The sequence below is a fragment of the Lontra canadensis genome, unplaced genomic scaffold, assembly GCF_010015895.1.
Source record: "Lontra canadensis isolate GAN:19392208 unplaced genomic scaffold, GSC_riverotter_1.0 scaffold65, whole genome shotgun sequence".
NCBI classification, from domain to species: Eukaryota; Metazoa; Chordata; class Mammalia; order Carnivora; family Mustelidae; genus Lontra; species Lontra canadensis.
The window spans coordinates 11,733,988-11,754,311 of NW_022631059.1; the positions used below are offsets into that span (position 1 = coordinate 11,733,988).

Here is a 20,324-nt window from a genome sequence, read left to right on the forward strand (position 1 = left end):
TGACCAACATACTTTCATAAACTTAGGAAGTTATCCTTAATTATCAGTTTGAAGTACTTTAAATTTGCTTCAATTTTTAATTTCATTTTCTCTTCGAATTCATTTTTCGAATGAGAAGGGAAAAAACCTCACGTATAATTCCTAGAGTATGTGCCAGCATAACAAAGCTGAGCTACAATTCCGTCTTAATTGTTCCTATTTTCCTTCTACACAAGCAACATCTTTAAAGAAAGTTAATTGCAACCAGGTACGATCTGGGGAAACCATCTGAGATTTTATTCAATAAAAGAAAAGTAACTGCAGGGACGCCTGGGTGGCTTATTCGGTTAAGCATCTGCCTTCAGCTCAGGTCATGATCTCAGGGTCCTGGGGTGGAGCCCCTCGTTGGGCTTCCGGGCTGAGCAGAGTCTGCTTCTCCCTCTGCAGATGCTCTCTCTCTCTCAGATAAATAAAGTCTTAAAAGAAAAAAACCACGAATAACTGCAACAAGGATAGCAACCAATTTTTTTAGTTATCATGGTGCTATAGAGCCCCTATGACTTTTGCCATAACGTTACTTATTTTGTAGTATCAAACAGCAATGCGGGGATGCCTGGCTGGCTCAGTCAGTAGAGCATGTGAATCCTGATGTTCACGGTCTTGAGTTTAAGCCACACGTTGGGGACAGAGATTACATTAATATATGAAACAACAACAACAACAACAACAAAACACCCTCAAGTAAAGTGTTTATAAGTGGCATAAAAAATTTTTTCACAAACTCACCATTAGCTGATTTTAAATCAGGGAGAATGTGATTCACAAAGAACTCAGTCAGGTTTACAAGTTCATTTGCTTGCGTAATTCCATGCTGAAAAACAAATTTTTAACAGGGTAAATGACATGAAATACCTGTAGACAGCTAACACAACCTATTACATAGGAAATTTAGGCAACTTTTATGTATTTATTTTTAAGATTTTATTTATTCTTTTGAGAAAGATACAGGGGAAGAGGCAAAGGAAGAGGGAGAAGCAGACTCGTTGCAGAGTACAACTCGAACCAAGGAATCTGACGTGGGGCTCAATCCCAGGACCCAGAGTTCACAACCTGAGTCGAAGGCAGCCGCTTAACCATCTGAGCCACCCAGGCGCCCCAGGCAACTTTAAAAAAAAAACAGGTTATAGGGGCACCTGGTTAGCTTCGTTGGTTGAGCATCTGACTCTTGATTCCGGCCTGGGTCATCATCTCAAGGTTGTAAGCCCTAAAGCCTGCTTAAGAGGCTCCCCTCCCCCATCCGTTTGCTCCTCATCCGCCTCTAAAATAACAGGTTACAAATGGAGATGAACACTTCAACTCACAAACTGCTTAAATATAAAAAACCAAGACTATTTTAATAGACAATAAAGAAATCTCCCTAATTTAAGCTAAATTTAAATTTAGCACATTATATACACTGAGTCTCAGCTAAGGAAACAACTGTGGTATCTATCAGTTTTCTGTCCATAAGAAAATTAAGTGCTTAATATACCAATGTAAAGTCATCTTGGGAGACTACATAAATTCTAATCAGAACTAATAGGTTATCTAGCAAAGTAGGCTGTATCATCAGAAATGTATTAGTTCTGATTTCTGTGGTTACCACACCAAGTCTATTTTAGAAAAAAAACTATATTGAAAAGATTCACCTTCTGTGTTTGGGCTTTTGATGCCAAAGATGTCACTAGGTAAATGGCCGCATCTTTGTGTTTCCAGTTGACAGATGGGTTTTTTGCATATTCCTGCAGCATGGAATTAACATAACCAGAGAAGATTCCGGTCACGGGTCCCTCAAAAAACTTGCACAATCCTCGTACTAGATCACAAGCAGCTCTGCGTCTAGTATCAATATCTATAAAATGAAAGGGAAATATATCATAGGAGAAACATCCACCAACCAACTGATCAAAGATTATAAGGCAACAAATTGTCACCTGATCGCTCTTAGCAACATCAACAATGGAAAAAAAAAATCTTAAAAAAAAAAAAAATTCTTCTGTTCACAAGAACACAAAATGGGAACTAAGAGTTTACAGTAATAGTACTGTATACACTAATAAGCATATTAAAATATGCATATTAAATTTAAAAATGCATATTAAATAAAGCATATTAAAGTACATATTAGTACACACTAATAAGCATATTAAAAAAGAGAAGACAGGTGATTCAACATTGAACAAATGCTCAAGCTCAAACAACAGCCACTCTTTAAGGTGTACAAGGTTACAGGAGTAAAGGCGGTTGTGCCAACTCCCACTGCTCCCCAGAGTGACCAGAAAGAGCAAGTTTAAAAGAGCTTTGCTGTCAGACTAAGTTAAAAACAAAATACATACCAGATCCTTCCAAATCTCTTCTTATGTACTCCTCAGAATTGTCTTCAAAGGCTTCCTCATCAGCAGCTTCAAAGAGAGATGGCACTTCAAGTCACTCATCCAAAGACATAACAAGTCATTGTACTTTCACAGCCAAGTACACAGAAGACTATGTAGAATTGCCATGCTTTCCAGCAAAATGTTCCTTCCCAAAAAAAGACTGCTTCGTGTATGTGTGTGTGTGTGTGTGTGTGTATATATTTGTATGTTTGTTAAGATTTTATTTATTCATTTATTTGACAGAGAGAAAGAGCACAAGCAGACAGAGCAGCAGGCAGAGGGAGAGGGAGAAGCAGGCACCCTGCTGAGCAGGGAGCCCAATGCAGGACTCGATCCCAGGATCCTGAGATCATGACCGGAGCCTAAGGCAGACGCTTAACTGACTGAGCCACCCAGGCGCCCTACTTCATATAGTCTTTTTTTTTTTTTTTAAAGATTTTGTTTGACAGACAGCGAGAGAAGGAACACAAGCAGGGGGACGGGAGAGGGAGAAGCAGGGTTCTTGCTGAGCAGGGAGCCCAATGTGGGGCTTGATCCCAGGACCCGGGAATCATGACCTGAGCCGAAGGCAGACGCTCAACAACAGAGCCACCCAGGCACCCCTACTTCATATATTCTTAATCATTACTTAAGAACAGCAAATGCCGCGCTAAAAGGTGAGGTAATAGGTAAGTCACACAGCTCACTTGTTCTGATGTGACCATGTCCCCAGAATTAGACTTCACCACCAACTTCAAAAGTTGAATGTTGGGGCACCTGGGTGGCTCAATTGGTTAAGCAACTGCCTTCAGCTCAGGTCATGATCCTGGAGTCCCAGGATCGAGTCCCACATCAGGCTCCCTGCTTGGCAGGGAGTCTGCTTCTCCCTCTGACCTCTCCCCTCTCATGTCTCTCTCTCTCTCTCAAATAGATAAATAAAATCTTAAAAAGGGGTGGGGGGCGCCTGGGTGGCTCAGTGGGTTAAAGCCTCTGCCTTCAGCTCAGGTCATGATCCCAGGGTCCTGCAATAGAGCCCCACATCAGGTTCTCTGCTCAGCAGGGAGCCTGCTTCCCCCATTCTCTGCCTGCCTCTCTGCCTACTTGTGATCTCTGTCTGTCAAATAAGTAAGTAAAATCTTAAAAAAAAAAAAAAAAAGTTGAACATTGGGCCCAACCTAGGGATGTCTACTTTCTATTCTTCTGGAAGGACGTTAAAAAAACAAAGAGCCTAACAACTATAATCACCATTACTTCATAAGTCATTTCAAACCACAAAAAGTAAAACAGACAACATCAAAATGATTTGTCCTTTATAGTTTTACAAAAACACAAAAGGAAATAAAACTTCACACTGTATTGTTCTTGATTCCTTTTAGCTCCTGATAATTTGAGCACCACTGACCTAATGATTACTTTGACATAAAACACAATTCCTTCCACATTTACTATCTGTTCTTCCCAGCTGTAAGAAGGCAATTTGTATGTAAATACAGTCTTGGGACTCTCTTAACCTTAATCAGAAACTAAGTGGGCTTCAGCTCTGCATTTAAAGGTTATTAATCACTTCCACACTCAACTATTTCACAACAGCTATTTACCTCAGTGAAACACTAAATCAAACAAAACCAAATTCTTTCCTAAACTGAGATCCTAAATGGTTTACTTTCTTCTCAATGTAATAGTTTTTTTTTTACCTTATTCAATATTTCTGTGAAAAACGCTCTACAACATACAAAGCTCATTACAGAAACACTCACAAATGTCTTTTATACCACTTTTTTTTTTCTTGTCTTGTTTTTTTCTTGTCTTGGTTTAGAAAATAGGGAATAAGTGACCTACAGCAAGTTTTAATTAGCAATAAAAAATCAGACTGCATGTATTATAAAAACAACATGGGGCAGACCTAATAATAAATTTATACTAATATATGCTTTAAAAAACCAAGTTTTTAATCTCCTGAAAAGGCTTTAGACTTTGCTATAATTACCTCTAAATTCCATGTTAGGCACAATAACCTTCTCGCAGATACTTGTCAGCGTGTTCTGGTCCTCAAACAGATTCTTATAGTGGGGTCTCTCACAGACGGAAGCCAGAAACTGAATTGCATTACTTACCAACTGGAATGAAACACAAAAATAGGCATTTTTTTTAATAGGCATATTTTTAACAGCAAAACTGAATCATTTATTTCTTGGGGGAGGTAGAGGGAGAATGTCTTAATTATGCGTCTCCACCGTCATCTTACCAAGTCATATTTAACCTCTTGACCTGTTGTAACTAGTAAATTCCAAATGGCTGTGACAAAACGAGGCAGGTACCGCTGAAATTCCTCATCATACTTCTGTGCATAGAGTGCAGCATTATCACAAATCTGGGATTTTAAGAGCTCCAGTAAGCCTGCTTCCTCTTCATCCTCACATACGAGAAAACAGAAAACTCAAATATAAAACTTTAAAATTACCATAAATATAGAGTAGCTGTAATTCCTGAAACTAAAAATAGAACCTAGGGTTTAATTTACAATTATGCCACTGTCAATGGATTCACTTAGTATTTCAAATAAAAAGCAAATGAAATGCTTATCATTTATTAATCATGGAGCAATTAGAGACTTTTCTTTTGGTAGCTGAATTATGAGATACTTACATATTCAATTGAAAATAACATATTCCTAGAGAAACCTGAATGATAAAAGACCATATCACACTTTCCTTTGTAACATGGTCAGCTATACTGTCTTGTATCTCCTCCCAAAAGGTTCTCATTTCAAATACGTTAAGATAAAATAATGCCATAGGATGGGGTGCCTGGGTGGCTTAGTTGGCTAAGCGTCTGCCTTCAGCTCAGGTCATGATCCCAGGGCCCTGGGACCAAGTCCCGCCACTGGGCTCCCTGCTTGCAGGCAGGCCGCTTCTCCCTCTCCCTCTGCCCCTGCTCATGTGCTCTCTCCCTCACTCACTCTATCTCTCAAATAAATAAAATCTTTAAAATAATAATGCTAGAGGATTCTCACCCACAATATTCTGGATATAATATATTAAAAAGCAAGCTAATTTAAGGGTCAAACTTGTGGTCTGTAGGCCTGCTTCCTATTTTTGTAAGTGAAATTTTATTGAAACACAGCCATTCCTTCCCTACATTGACATCATTCCTTCTCTACGTTTACAAGATTTATAGCATTGCCTACAGCTGCTTTCATTCAACCGCAACTGCAGGGCAGAGACTGTACAGCCCACAAAATCAAAAATACTTACCACCTAAACCTTAAAAGGAAGAGTTTGCCAACCCCAATCTAAACCATGACAGTCATTTATGTAATGATCTCTACTGTAACAGCAATCCAGAAACACTTTTTGAGTTGTGCTATGTGCCAAAGAACTCAAATTTAGAAGAGAGAAAACAGGAGGTTCTTCAAGGCATAACATAAGGGATATTACATAGGGAGATGACACAAGGTGGTAGTACCTGGGTAAATGGGCAAACAGCTCCCTGTAAGAATCCTAGGTGAAAAACTTCCTTTAGATAGAAGTGTGAAGACAAGCTTTGTTTTCTGAGGACATTGCTTTCTCCTACTAGACTGAAAGAATTATTTCATGGGAGCTCTATTTTTTATTGTTGTTGCTTTTTAGTTGGCAAATCTCAGACAAAATTTGCTGTACACCCACAAAAACAACTCTCTCTGCATCCCACTCCTAAAAACTGATTTGAATCACCTTTTCTAATTTTATCTGAAATGGAAGCATTCTTAATATTTTGCTTTCATGTTTTTTTGTTTCCTGGAAAAGAGGTAGATCAAAGTCTATTAATAAATAAGCAAATGGTAACACAAAGTGCTATAATGAAATGTACATATTATTATAAAACCCAGACCAGAAATTTTAACACATTACAAACCTTCACAGTGTGAATACTCTGAGGATTTACTTTCAATCCTGTAAAGAAATAAACTTCTCTATAAACTGTGAACCTACCTACGCCAGGCCACAATAAGAGTAATTCTGTGTGCTAAAAATAACCAAATATAAACTGAATTTAAATAAAAAATAATTTAAAAAAATAATAATCAAACACAGACTATGCCACATAATCAAATATTACTTATATTCTTGGATTCTACCTATTAACAGTGTAAGAGTAAAAAAATTTTTAGGAACCAAAACTTAAATGTTCAGTAGAATGTTCAACTCTCAGTCTCTGGGTCCTGAGTTTGAGCCCCATGTTGGTGAGAGTTTACTTAAAAAATAAATAAACAGGAGCACCTGGGTGGCTCAGCTGGTTAAGCATCTGCCCTCACCTCAGGCATGATCCCTAGGTCCTGGGATTGAGCCCCACATCAGGCTTCTTGCTGAGTAAGCAGTCTATTTCTCCTTCTCCCTCTCCCCGCTGCTTCCCCTGCTTACAATTCTCTCTCCGTCAAATAAATAAGTAAAATCTTTTGAAGATTAAATAAATAAATAAACGCTCTTGGGACACCTGGGTGGCTCAGTCGGTTAAGCCTCTGACCCTGGCTCAGGTGATGATCCCGGGGTCTTGGGATCAAGTCCTACATCAGGATCCCTGCTCAGTGGGGAGCCTGCCTCTCCCTCTGCCTGCTGCTCCCCTGCATGTGCTCGCTTTCTGACAAATAAATAAATAAAATCTTTAAAAAAATAAAATAATATATAAATGCTCTCAGAAAACTATTTCATTTTCTGAAGTCTAACTATATTCCAAGGCTTTAAAGGGAGACACTTTATTTTACACTTTTAAAAATGGAGATTTAATCAAAATCTAATATTATATTTCAAACAATTCTTCATTTTTTTTTTAAAACAATTCATTTAAAACAGAGCTACCTGTGAAACATTTTTAAATACTTACGTCAGTTTGTAGAAGCTTATTATCTAACGTCAAGAGGGTATGGAAATTGTTCATCCAAGTTTCCATATTATCTTCAAAAAACTCAGGGAGGTCCTAAAGAATAAACACTGACTTGAGACTTTTGATTAAAATTAATGTTATTTTAGTCAGCTTTGTCCCCATCCCAAAGAGGCTTAAGTCCACACTCCTCAGCCTGAGCCAACCATTAACTATTTAGACAAGAATTCTTTATTCCAGGGGCACCCCGATGGCTTAGTCATTAAGCATCTGCCTTAGGCTCAGGTCATGATCCCAGGGTCCTGGGTTCAAGACCCACAGGAAGTCTGCTTCTCCCTCTCCCACTCCCCCTGCTTGTGTTCCCTCTGTGTGTCTGTCAAATAAATAATAAAATCTTAAAAAAAAAGAAAAAAAAATTCTTTATTCCGGCCAGGTCTGGCAGCTGAATAAACCACTGTCTATCTGGTTTATACACTTCCAACTACAAATGATGCCACCTAGTTCCTGTCCCAATCTAAATTCACTTATTCCTTCAAGGTCCAGCTAAGACTGTTATGAAGTCTTTCCTTAGAAAAACTCAAGTGCTTACCAGCATCTTTCTTCCTTTTCCTTTCTTAACTATCGCATCTATTGTGAGATGAGCACCAATTCAGACTATCTTATACAGCTACTGACTTCCTGTGTGACAGCCCTGCCTTCTTAATGAGGGATAAGTCACTCCAAGGATAAAGATTATGGCTCCTTTCTTTGGTCTCCCAGACTATGCCTCACAAGTCATTAAGAGCCCTCATCCTAACTGATTTCTAGGAAGGAGAATTCAAAAGATGCAAGCAAAAACAGTGGTCTTTTAAGTAAAAATTTCTCCAACTGGTGTCCAGCTGAACCCCGATGCGGGGACACCATTTTGCGCTGTTCATCCCCTATTCTGCCTGTTCCTTTCGGAGAACGCTCCTCCTACCACTGTGAGTATAGTCATGTTGTAAGGAGGAAGCCCAGGTACGTGGCCCTAGCTGTGAGCAAGGGAAAGGCCAGACGGTTCCTCTTGCATCTCAGTACAGTAATATGCACCGTAAGACCGCTCTTCCCGTTCCTGGAGCACTGAATCTTAAAGTAATGATTCAAGAACAAAAAGAATGGAGGCCACGGTCTCAGTAGCAAGACGGTGACCAGGCATCTTCTACCGGAAGTCTATGGCTGTTTCCTCAGAAATGCCATTGGTTCTTATACCTTCCCAAACCTGGTTTTTTAGCATTTGGTCTCCCATGTGTCAATAAAAGCCTTTTTGTGTAAGTTAGCCATAGACCTCTAACCAAAACACTGTTCTTCCAGTGTTAATATCCAATTAAAATGAGTTAAAGAGAAAGGCCTGAGAATATGATCTCTCCATGTCTTCAATAATACAGTATACAGGGTGACTGTCCAAAACAGTGGTTCAGGAAGTAGGGTCCTCTAAGTTATTAGACCGTAAGAAAATGCTACCTCTCCCCGTGAAGTGTCCTAGAAATATCTCTAGGAATGACTATAAAATGGAACACTACTTATAGACAAAAAATGGGATGGGAGTCAGAAAAACACTAATTTCTTTCAGAAAAATCAATGCTGGCAAAGTCTTTATTAATTGAAAACCTGTATATTTGATATCAAAGAATCAAAAGCAAGAAATTTAAAAAAACTTACCTGAAAGTTTAAACTGTAGAACAATTTTGAGATAAGGATCAGGGAAGAAAAAAGAATCCTTAGGGCAGAGGCATCATTTGCATGGGTACTGCAGAGTTCAATAGTGGCCTTAGGAAGGAATTTAGGGACATGGTTTTAGTGTACTGTAAACTTAAGTGAAACAGGCTGATGCTATATATCCTCTCCAAAATCTGGCTTTTAAATAGTAGTATAGTCATTGAAAAGATTCTGAAAAATATGTTAAAACAGTATATATTTTTAAACTGTCCATAACAGCACTACTAAAAGTCCAGTGTTAACACTTGGACTAGATCCTTCCAATCTCCTTTGTGTATATAAATATATTACAAAACTATCTTTATATGCTCTCATTAAATGATTCCCCTGGCATCTAAGTTGTTTCAAATTATTTGTTATTCTAACTGCAATAAACAGGCTTATCTATAAAACTTACGCACATTGCTAATTTTCATAGTAAATGTATTAACTAAAGCAGATGAGAATGCTAAGAGCACAGATTTTGCAAGCCAGATGGACCTAGATATAATCCAGACTCTGTTGCTCATAATGAGCACTACTTTAAGCAAATAAGTTATTTTACTGAGCCCCAATCTCATGTATAATCTGAAAATACCTGCCTCAGAGAGTGAATATGAGAATGAAGAAATATACATGTGATGTCCAGTACCTTTGAACACTATGTATGATACACAACAAATGATACTTCTTATATTGTGGAGTAAAGAAATACGAATATTAAGGTTTTCTGAATGAAATGCCAAACTCCAGATAGTACTATTTATAATACGATGGACAGGACACAAGAATGTTCAATTCACTGCACTCTAACACTTTTAACACCAGTAGAAAGAAATGAAGAATCTTTATCAACCTAAAAGGTAGAAAATATTGATTATATATATTTTGTCCAATTTTATTTTTTTAGGGAAAAATTTACCATCAGTAAGACATCCTAACAATGAAAAATGCAATGCACATTCCACATCTTAGAAAGTTTTGAAAATCAGAAAACTCTCCTTTTTGAAAAAAGGAAATGAGCAGCTTTTCCAGAGTTAGCAAAACCGGACTTGACGCTTGGCTCCTTTTTTATTAGCTGTGTGATACTGAACCTTCTTTCCCTATTTGAAAAAAGAGGTTAAGAATGTATCTATTTCGGGGGCGACTGGGTGGCTCAGTCGGTTAAGCATCTGCCTTCAGCTCAGGTCATGATCCCAGGGTCCTGGGATCAAGCCCAGTGTTGGGCTCCCTGCTCCGTTGGGAGTCTGCTTCTCCCTCTCCTCCCCACTCGCTTTCATCTCTGTCACTATCTCTTTCTCTCTCAAATAAATAATCTTAAAAAAAAAAAAAGTATCTCTTTTGAGGACCCTGGCTAACTCACTGGGGAGAGCATGTAACAAAATCGGGTAGGGGGAGGATCTGGCGGGCTCAATCAGTGGACCATATGACTCTTGATCTCAGGGTTGTAAGTTTGAGCCCCAAGGTAGATATAGAGATTACTTTAAAAAAAAAAAAAATTACCTCTTTCAATCTTATAGGATTCTCACAGAGATGAAAAACATGTTAAGAAAATAGCCTATGCAATATAAAACGATGTACAAATATATAATCCGTTAAACTACACAGTCGAATCAAAATGGGGAGCAATTCCTTTAGAGATGCATACTCAAATACTTGAGTAAAATATAATGCCTGGGATTCGCTTTTAAACATTCCTACAAAATGAGGGGAAAGGAAGAAAAAAGTAATACTGTTAAACTTGTATAATGCATACATTGGGGGGGGGGTCATTAGATCGTCTTCTCTGTTTCTGTGTAGGTTTGGAATTTTTCAAAAGCAATGTTGGTCTAAATATTACCTACCTAGATTTTCAAAGCATTCTCTTAAAATTTACACAAATAATTAAGCAATTTAAAATATTAAGTAATTTTAAAGTATCACCAAGATGTTATTCCATTACCTTAAAAAGATTAGTCAAAGGCAAAGCAAAGGCATCCAAAACAAGTTTAATTTCAGTCCACAACTCATTTGACTTAAATTCATGGCGATATCTAAAAAATTAAGGTAAAACAGGTAAATTCACAAGTTTCTATGTAGTAACTTTAGGTCTTCAAGGACAGATTAGAGAAAAACCCATGGCTACACAGCTTTCTGAAATTCAAAGGGATTTCTTGGTTTTCTTTTTAAAGGAATCAAGCAGTTTATTAAGACCTTATTTCACAGTAATATAGCTATGAAATAAACATCCCACTTAAGAAACACAATAATGAGGGGCGCCTGGGTGGCTCAGTGGGTTAAAGCCTCTGCCTTCGGCTCAGGTCATGATCCCAGGGTCCTGGGATCGAGCCCCATATCGGGCTCTCTGCTCGGCAGGGAGCCTGCTTCTTCCTCTCTCTCTCTCTGCCTGCCTTTCTGCCTACTTGTGATCTCTATCTGTCAAATAAATAAATAAAATCTTTAAAAAAAAAAAATAAAAAAAAAAATAAAAAAAAAAAAGAAACAATAATGAACTGAGAAGCTTATCTCTTATTCTAAGACTACCAAATTCAAAGGAATGACAATAGTCACTATCTATATATATAATAAAAGCATTTGAAAAAAGCATTTTAAAAACATGAATTTTTGAGTGACCTGGCAGTCTCAGTCAGTAGAGCATGTGCCGTTTGGATCTTGGGGTCCTGAGTCTAACCCCAGGTTGGGTGTACAGATTACTTAAAAATAAAATCTTTAAGGAGCACCTGGGTGGCTCAGTCATTTAAGCATCCAACTCTTGATTTTGGCTCAGGTTACGATCTCAAGGTCGTGAGATCAAGCCCCATGGGAGGCTCTGGACTCAGCAGGGAGCTGGCTTGATTTTCTCTCCCTCTCCTCCTGCTCCTTCCCCAACATGCACGCTCTCTCTAAATAAATAAAATCCTAAATAATAAATGGACTCTTTAAAAAAAGAAGTATGAATTTATCAATACCTTTTAAATAAAGAATGTGCTGTACGAAGGACTCCATTAATAACGTGGAAATCTCCACTCTGAAACCGATTCACCATTTCTGTCAACAAGTCAGGCCACTTCTGTGGAAAATCTTCTCTGCCAATAATGCTAATAGCATCACTTAACTGGGGGAAGGGAAAAAAATGAATTAAATGAAAGTTCCACAAACAAGCCTCCTTCTTAAACAACTGGGACTTCCATGACCTGCTTCTGCATCTGCTCCGGGCTGCTCAGCATCAAGTGCACTATGTTGGCTTTAATAGCGACTCGGTCCGCCTCACAAATCTTGTTCAGTTCATCTTCAACCTAAAAGCAAAACATCAACAGCAAGTAACGTAAGTCCATGTCCGTGACCATGTATATGGGTTTACAGAGAAAACAGAACCAATTTCCTTTTTTCTTGTTTTCTAAGAAAAACTATAAAGGAAGGCAGGGCCTTCCCTCTACATGAATGGGTCACAGATCCCTTTAATAATCTGATGAAAGCATCAACTCTTCCACAGAAAAACAAAGACACTCTGATGCCCATTAAGTCTCAGTTCCAAATGTAACCTGTCAGAACATGCGGTGAAAATCTTTACAGATCCGCACTGCCCAGCCCACATTCATCTTCAGAAGCTTCGATCTGACTCTCACTTTAGGTCAGAGGTCTTTTCAGTGAAAATTCTTGACCATTACCAGTTTAAATGCATCCAGGACTACATCACTCAAAGAGGTTCTGAAAGTCTCATTAGTTTTACATTACAAATCAGGAGAAAGGAAGAGGGCTAGCACGTCAGCAAGTAGAGGGATGGATATTTAAACATTCTTGACTACATGAAGTTAACGCTTGACTACACAAGCTTAAAAACAGTATTTACTACTTCCTGAACTCTTACACAAAATGAAGACAAAAGAAGAATTCTAAGGGTGCCTGGATGGCTCAGTTGGTTAAGTGGCTGCCCTCAGCTCAGGTCATGATCCCAGGGTCTTAGGATCAAGCCCCACGTCAGGCTCCTGCTCAGTGGGAACCTGTTCCTCCCACCCTCTCTCTGTGTGTCAAATAAATACATAAAATCTTAAAAAGAAAGGGAGGGGGACGCCTGGGTGGCTCAGTGGGTTGGGCCTCTGCCTTCAGCTCAGGTCATGATCTCAGGGTCCTGGGATCGAGCCCCGCATCTGGCTCTCTGCTCGGCAGGGAGCCTTGCTTACCCCTCTCTCTCTCTCTGCCTGCCTCTCTGCCTACGTGATCTCTGTCAAATAAATAAATAAAATCTTAAAAAAAAAAAAAAGAAGAAGAAAAAGAAGCATTCTAAATAAATATTTAGGCAGATTTAAAGTTGACATTTTAGAAAAACTGATGATTTTTCTCAACTTTGTTTCCAAATTTCATTACTGCTATCACTTCAAAACAACCGCCATTTTTTTCTTTATCCTAAGCCAGGGTTTCGTCGGCCTCAGCATTATTGGCATTCTGGGCCCAAATCTTTGTTATGAGAATGGTTTTGTACACTGTAAGATGGTTATTAGCAGCCTCCCTTGTTTCTACCCACTAGATGGCAGTAACACTCCCTCCCCACACCTGTGACAACCAAAATGTCTAAGATTTCTGTGGGCAAAATTATCCCCCATTAAGAACCCCTGAGCTAGGGGCACCTGGATGGCTCAGTGGGTTAAAGCCTCTGCCTTCCGCTCAGGTCATGATCCCAGGTTCCTGGGATCGAGCCCCGCATCGGGCTCTCTGCTCAGTGCGGAGCCTGCTTCCCCCTCTCTCTCTGCCTGCCTCTCTGCCTACTTGTGATCTCTGTCAAATGAATAAATAAAATCTTAAAAAAAAAAAAAAAAAGAAAGAAAGAAAAGAAAGAAAGAAAGAACCCCTGAGCTAAGAGAGGGAAAATACCTTAATTTCTTAATTTCTAATTTTATACCGTCATTAAACTTGCAGTACAGGGGCGCCTGGGTCGGTTAAGTGGCTGCCTTTGGCTCAGGTCATGATCCCAGGGCTCTGGGATGGAGCCCTACATCCAACTCCCTGCTCAATGGGGAGTCTGCTTCTCTAATCTCCCTCCGCCTGCCCTTCCCCCTGCTTGTGCTCTCTCTCTCTCTCTCAAATAAATAAAAAAAAAAAAAAAAAAAAACAAAAAAAACTTGCAGTACAATGGAATTCACCTTAAAATTAGAATATATTTCTATATCCCTTATCAAAAACTCCAACAAATCTAAATTATTTTGCATTCTACAAATTTTTAATATATTTAATGAGGTTTTTCTACTGTATTTAATTTTCTTCCCATCCACAATAGTAACTGCTTCACTTACTCAGTAAGGTGTGTCTTCCCACATGAGGTCTCTTTCTCTGACAATAAGCTAACGTTTAAATTTAACCACAATGGAAGCAAAAACCAAGTCTCACGCACTAGCAACCTGGGTTAGGAAGTTCAAGTAATCTGTATGAACTCAAATGAAACAACAGGAACTTTGAAAAAGCACCCTATTTAATTTTTACCAAGTCTTTTGGAATTCCTATATAGACAATCCTGTCATCTGTGAACAAAGATAGTTTTAGGTTTTCCTTCCCAGTCAGTAGCACCTTTTACTTCCTCTTGTTATTCCATCAGCAAGGACAATTACATCATCAATACAATGTTGAGAAGGAGTGATAAGAGGGGACATCCTTGCTTTGAACCACATCTTAATGGAAAAGCTCCAACTTTCTCACCATTAAGTAGGTTATTAGCTCTAGGCTGTTTGTAGATAGTCTTTATCAAGTTAAGAAAGTTCTACTCCCAGTTTACTGACAGTTTTATTCACAATGGGTGCAGGATCTTGTTAAATGCCTTTTCTGTATTTATTGATAGGATCATGTGATTTTTCTTTTGTCAGTTTATTAATAGTCTTAAAATAACTGATTTCTGAATGCTGAACACACCTTGCATTCCTGGGATATATCCCACTTGGTCGCAGTGTGTAATTCTTTTTACATCTTTTTGGATTTGATCTACATCTACATATTTTGATGAGGAGGTTCTACTTAATTTTATCTTTAAGCTGTGTCTCAATCTTTCAGGAACACTGCATATAAATCTTATAAAGATGCAGGTTGTTAGACCACGTGTTCACAGAATACTTACAATTCTCCAGTTTCTTTTAATGTAGTTCTTGAATGTTACTGAGGCACAAACTTTGATAACATTATCCTGGGACTTTTCCAGCAATGTTAAAAGCAACAGTGGGTAGTTCTGATTTCCTTCTACAGATTCAAGAAACTTCTCAGCTGTAAAAGAATTCCTATGTTAGAAGATTTGACATTATAACCAAGTCTTTCCATTTTATATCTATGTAGATCTGTGATTAAAAAATCAAGAAATCGGGGTGCCTGGGCTCAATTCAACACCCGCCTCCAGCTCAAGGCATGATCCCAGGGTCCTGGGGTTAAGCCCCAAATCAGACTCCCTACTCAATGAAGCGCCTGCTTCTCCCTCTCCCTCTGTAGCTTCTCCCGGCTTGTGCTCTGTTGAATAATTAAGATCTATAAACAAACAAACAAACAAGGTCCCTAAATTAGGTAACTTGTCTAAGATGGCACAGCTGGATTTCATCACTGAAAAAGTTTTAGTCCAGTCCTTATTCTATCACACTAGCCCCCAGTTTTCATCTCAAACTAAACCTTTCTAGTATGAGCAAAAATTCATATTCAAAGATTTTACCCACATATTTTCAAATCCTACCACACTTAGAAATAAGAAGTCTCCCAGGTTTAGGGGTACCTGGGTGGCTCAGTCAGTTAAGTGCCGGACTCTTGATTCTCTGCTGCTCCACCCGGCACCTATGCACACGTTCCCTCTAAAACAAAGCCCCGCACCAGACTCCCTGCTCACTGGGAGTCTGCTTCTCCCTCTCCCTGTGCATGCGTGCTCTCGCTCTCGTAAAATAAATGAAATCTTTATTATTTCTTTAAGATTTTATTTATTTGTCAGAGAGAGAGAGAGAGAGAGTAAGTGAATGAGTACACAAGTAGGGGAGCTGCAAGTAGACAGAGAAATAGGTTCCCCTGCTGAGCAAGGAGCCTGATGTGGCACCTGATCCCAGTACCCTGTGATTATGACCTAAGCCGAAGGCAGAGGCTTAACTGAGCCACTCAGGCATCCCTAAATAAAATCTTTTTTTTTTTTAAGATTTATTTATTTATTTGACAGACAAAGATCACAAGTAGGCAGAGAGGCAGGCAGAGAGAGAGGAAGGGAAGCAAGCTCCCCGCTGAGCAGAGAGCCCAATGTGGGGCTCGATCCCAGGAGCCTGGGATCATGACCTGAGCTGAAGGCAGAGGTTTTAACCCACTGAGCCACCCAGGTGCCCCCCTAAATAAAATCTAAAAAACAAAACAAAACAAAAAAAAACACAAAAACCACACACAACACTCTCCAAGGTTTACTGATCACACAAGTGAAGGTTTATAGTGTTTCTTCTTCATAAACTTCATTGAAAAGGTGTGCCATTAGCATCTATTATTTCCTACAGTATTATGACTTAATATCTCTCTTCTTTCTGAACTGAATACCAAGAGTTTGACTTCCATCCTCAAATCTTCCCTGCTTTGTGTCCATGTCTTTCTTAAAAGATGAGGAGTGCTAAACTTAAAAATACTTTCCAGGAGGGGACACACTATGGTTTTGTAGGAGTCTGGAAGGTTTTGGTTGTCTCTTCTTAGTGGTTAGCACTGCATACAGGGCAACACACTAGATCCATGATCTGGGAGAAAGCCCATGTAGTGTGCCAAGTCTCTTTCTTAAATTGTAATCAATATCCTGAAAGAAATCTCATGCGTTTAAGTTGAATTATTTCTTTCTGTGTTCATTTCCTTCAACTTGCTCACAGAATATTCACACAGACATGTTTCTATATATTCAAGGAGACTCAAAATGTTTTCCAGTTCATTTGGACCAGTCTCATCTCAATAACCAAGATAGCACAGCAGTGTCTGTAAGCTGGATCTACTACATATTTCAACTTCCAGATCATTTTCTAGAAACATTGAGTCAGTCTAGTACCAATCCCTGAGAAATGCTATGTTCGTAACTCAATCCAGAAACATCAATTTATTCCCACACTCTGTCCTGAATTCACATAATAGTAACACCCTCGCCTTACAAAGACAAAATTATTAAAAATAATTTTAATAGACAGGGTTTGCAGAGGCTTTCTGGGAAAGTCTAAGAAGATTAGAGCCATTAACTTCCCTTCCTCCAAGAACACGTTACCTTTTTAAGCACTAATGGGAAAAGCCACAATTCTCCCTCTCAGATATCACAAACACTGTTCTAGAATAGAATGGATTCATTAACATGTTTACAGTTCTATTTATTATATATAATATATAATTGCAACACACACACACACACATTCACTTGTGTCTTTGTGGAGGCGTTCTAAAATCCTCTTCTGTGAGCACGCACATTGGTTAGTTCTAAAGAAGCAGGTCAATACCTAGTTAATAAAGGCTCACATCAAGAATCATCAACTGACTACCCACCCACAAGACACATCCCGCCTTCAGAAAGAGTTTGCTTGGCTTGCATGGTATTTCAAATTTTTTGAAGTCAGATGCTATCACTTAAAACTGAGGACATTTCAGGGCGCCTGGGTGGCTCAGTGGGTTAAAGCCTCTGCCTTCAGCTCAGGTCATGATCTCAGGGTCCTGGGATCGAGCCCCACATCGGGCTCTCTGCTCAGCGGGGAGCTTGCTTCCCTTCCTCTCTCTCTGCCTGCCTCTCTGCCTACTTGTGATCTTTGTCTGTCAAATAAATAAATAAATCTTTAAGGGAAAAAAAAAAAAAACTGAGGACATTTCACATTTCACAGAAATGTCTTATTTTTCAAATAAAGCTGGAAATCAGATTTTACAAAAGTGGTTTGAATCCCCTAAAGCTAACATATAAATCACATGAAATTACCAATCCTCACTTCACCTGCCTCCCTCATTTTTACCTTCACATTCGAGTCCTGTGGTCATCTGAGCTTACAGTTCTTAAGCTACCACTAATTTCTAACAGAAACTGGTCAAATACAGGAGGGAGGAACCCTAGGTCTTAAAATGTATTAATTAAATCAAACCCAACATGGGGATTAAGAGACAGCATCTCATTACCTGGTTTAATTCATTTAATCACTTTTTAGGCAATTAATTCTCATCTCTATGTCCTAATTATTGTATCTCTAGAAAAGGCAGGTGTGAGTATTTTCAGAAAGGTGAAGGGACAAAGTATTCTAGAATACTAGTAATTTTTAATCCCAGAAGATGCCAAACAAAATCTATTTTACTTAAAAAACAAAACCAAACCAAAAATACACAACACCATATGTTATAGCAGCTGTAAGCAGCCAAGCCCATACTTTACAAGCAGAGAATGAAAAAGAAACTATGCCCAAGAATCAAGTGTTAAATCTTTTTTTCACTTTATAAATACAGATAGATTATGCAAAGGTTTTCATCACCTGTTAAAGAATAAATCAAACCACAAAACAATATTCTCTTTACCTGGACGTCTGATGGCAGGATCAGGATCAAGAGTTTTCTTTAAGTATTCTGTTAGTGTTTGCAAATTTGCATCGCTGAGCTCCATTGCCATAGAACCTAAAACAGAAAGTGAGCTTTGGTAAATTGGTCACACTGGGAAACAATGATTTACATAAGAGAATACTTTTATACAATGGGTTTTCCCCTCTCTGAAAGTCATCCATTTGTTATGTTTTAAGGTATGGGCTATAAGCCTGACTCAGCTGAGGCAAGGTTCCAGAAGATAAGATCGACTTTTCTGAGACAATAGTGAGCTAATTTTGAGATGAAGAAGAAAAAACATACCACAAACTCAAGAAGAGGCACAGAAAAACAAAGGTGAAGAATTGATCAAAGTCATCATAAAGTTTATCAGATTTAATGCTTTAAAAAAGGGCAAATGAGGGGTTTAAATAAAAGACTCACTAAGAACTTTTTTTGTAAGGCCCACCATGAGAAATGACCATTTTAAGCAGTAAATAAGGATCCCATAAAGAGTTCTGAGATTAAAGAAACCAGAATAAATTTCTTGGTGTACAACATGCAATCACAGGACTGACAACAAACCAGATGCTGAGAATTTATACCTGGGGAGAGAATTCTGGGATTCAAAAGATGATGGCTGTGATTATGATTAAAAATCAACTTTCAGGGGCACCTGGGTGGCTCAGTGGGTTAAGCCTCTGCCTTCAGCTTGGGTCATGATCTCAGGGTCCTGGGATCGAGCCCCACATCGGGCTCTCTGCTCAGCAGTGAGTCTGCTTCCTCCTCTCTCTGCCTCCCTCTCTGCCTACTTGTGATCGCTCTCTGTCAAATAAATAAATAAAATCTTTAAAAAAAAAAATGGGCAGAGGATTTGAACATTTTCCCGAGACATACAGATGGCCAATAGGTCCATGAAAAGATTCTCCACATCACTAACCATCAGGGAAATGCAAATCAAAACCACAATGAGACTTCACCTCATTCCAGTTAGAATGGCTGTCATCAAAAAGATAAGAAATAACAAGTATTGGCAGGGATGTGCAGAGAAGGGAATGCTTGTGCACTGTTGGTGGTAAACTGGTGCAGTACTATGGAAATCTTTGTGGAGGTTCCTCAAAAAAAGAACTACCACATGATCCAGAAATTGTACTTCTGGCGGTGCCTGGGTGGCTCAAGTGGCTGAGTGTCGGACTCTTGGTTTCTACTCAGGCCCGGGTCCTCATCTCAGGGTCATGGGGTCCAGCCCTGCCTCCAGCTCTGCACTCGGCTGGGCTATGCTTGTTCCTCTCCTTCCACCTCTGCCTTCCCACCCCCCCAAGTCCTGTCGCCGCACACACGCTTTCTTCCTCTCAAATCCTGGGGTGCCCGGGTGGCTCAGTCAGTTACGTGTTTATCTTTGGGCAAGGTCCTCAGATCAAGCCCTGCATCAGGCTCCTAGCTCAGTGTGGAGCCTGCTTCTATCTCTCCTTCTGCAGCTCCACCTGCTTGTGCTCTCTTGCTCATTTGCTATTAAATAAATCTTGAAAAACAAAATAAATAAATAAATAAAATCTTAAAAAAAAAAAAAACAAAAAAACGCATTTCTGGGTGTTTATCCAAAGGAAATGAAGCACAAACTCAGTAAGATATCTGTACCCATGAAACAAATAGTACATTCTATGTTTTTAAAAAAAAATAGAGAGGAAACTGGCTGTAGGCTTATCACAAGGAACAGAGGTCAGAAGATACAGTGAATCAACACAGAATTCTATAATAAACTAAGGTTTTATTGGAGGGAAAAAAAGATATCTGTACCCATACGTTCACCACAGCATTATTTACAACAGCCCAGACATGGAAATAATCTGTATAAATGTTCACCAGTGAATAAATGGATAAAAGAAAATGGGATATGTG

The 20,324-nt window shown here is 39.0% G+C and overlaps 1 protein-coding gene across 4 annotated transcripts in view; it reads right to left on the bottom strand.

The window, feature by feature from the left end:
• Positions 1 to 20,324, bottom strand: part of CSE1L (chromosome segregation 1 like) — a 49,228-nt gene that overhangs the window by 14,340 nt on the left and 14,564 nt on the right. For 3 of the 4 annotated variants that reach the window (XM_032879012.1, XM_032879013.1, XM_032879014.1), the window contains exons 2-13: positions 18,426 to 18,521; positions 15,022 to 15,164; positions 12,116 to 12,217; positions 11,891 to 12,036; positions 10,885 to 10,975; positions 8,907 to 9,014; positions 7,233 to 7,325; positions 4,618 to 4,785; positions 4,360 to 4,489; positions 2,355 to 2,420; positions 1,668 to 1,870; positions 766 to 850 (exon numbers count right to left, since the gene is read on the bottom strand). In XM_032879012.1, the coding sequence (XP_032734903.1) occupies positions 766 to 850; positions 1,668 to 1,870; positions 2,355 to 2,420; positions 4,360 to 4,489; positions 4,618 to 4,785; positions 7,233 to 7,325; positions 8,907 to 9,014; positions 10,885 to 10,975; positions 11,891 to 12,036; positions 12,116 to 12,217; positions 15,022 to 15,164; positions 18,426 to 18,516 (1,426 nt within the window). In that variant the 5' untranslated portion in view covers positions 18,517 to 18,521. Of the gene's footprint in view, positions 1 to 765; positions 851 to 1,667; positions 1,871 to 2,354; positions 2,421 to 4,359; positions 4,490 to 4,617; positions 4,786 to 7,232; positions 7,326 to 8,906; positions 9,015 to 10,884; positions 10,976 to 11,890; positions 12,037 to 12,115; positions 12,218 to 15,021; positions 15,165 to 18,425; positions 18,522 to 20,324 lie in introns of those variants that run through there. The other variant, XM_032879011.1, reaches the window with a different exon arrangement.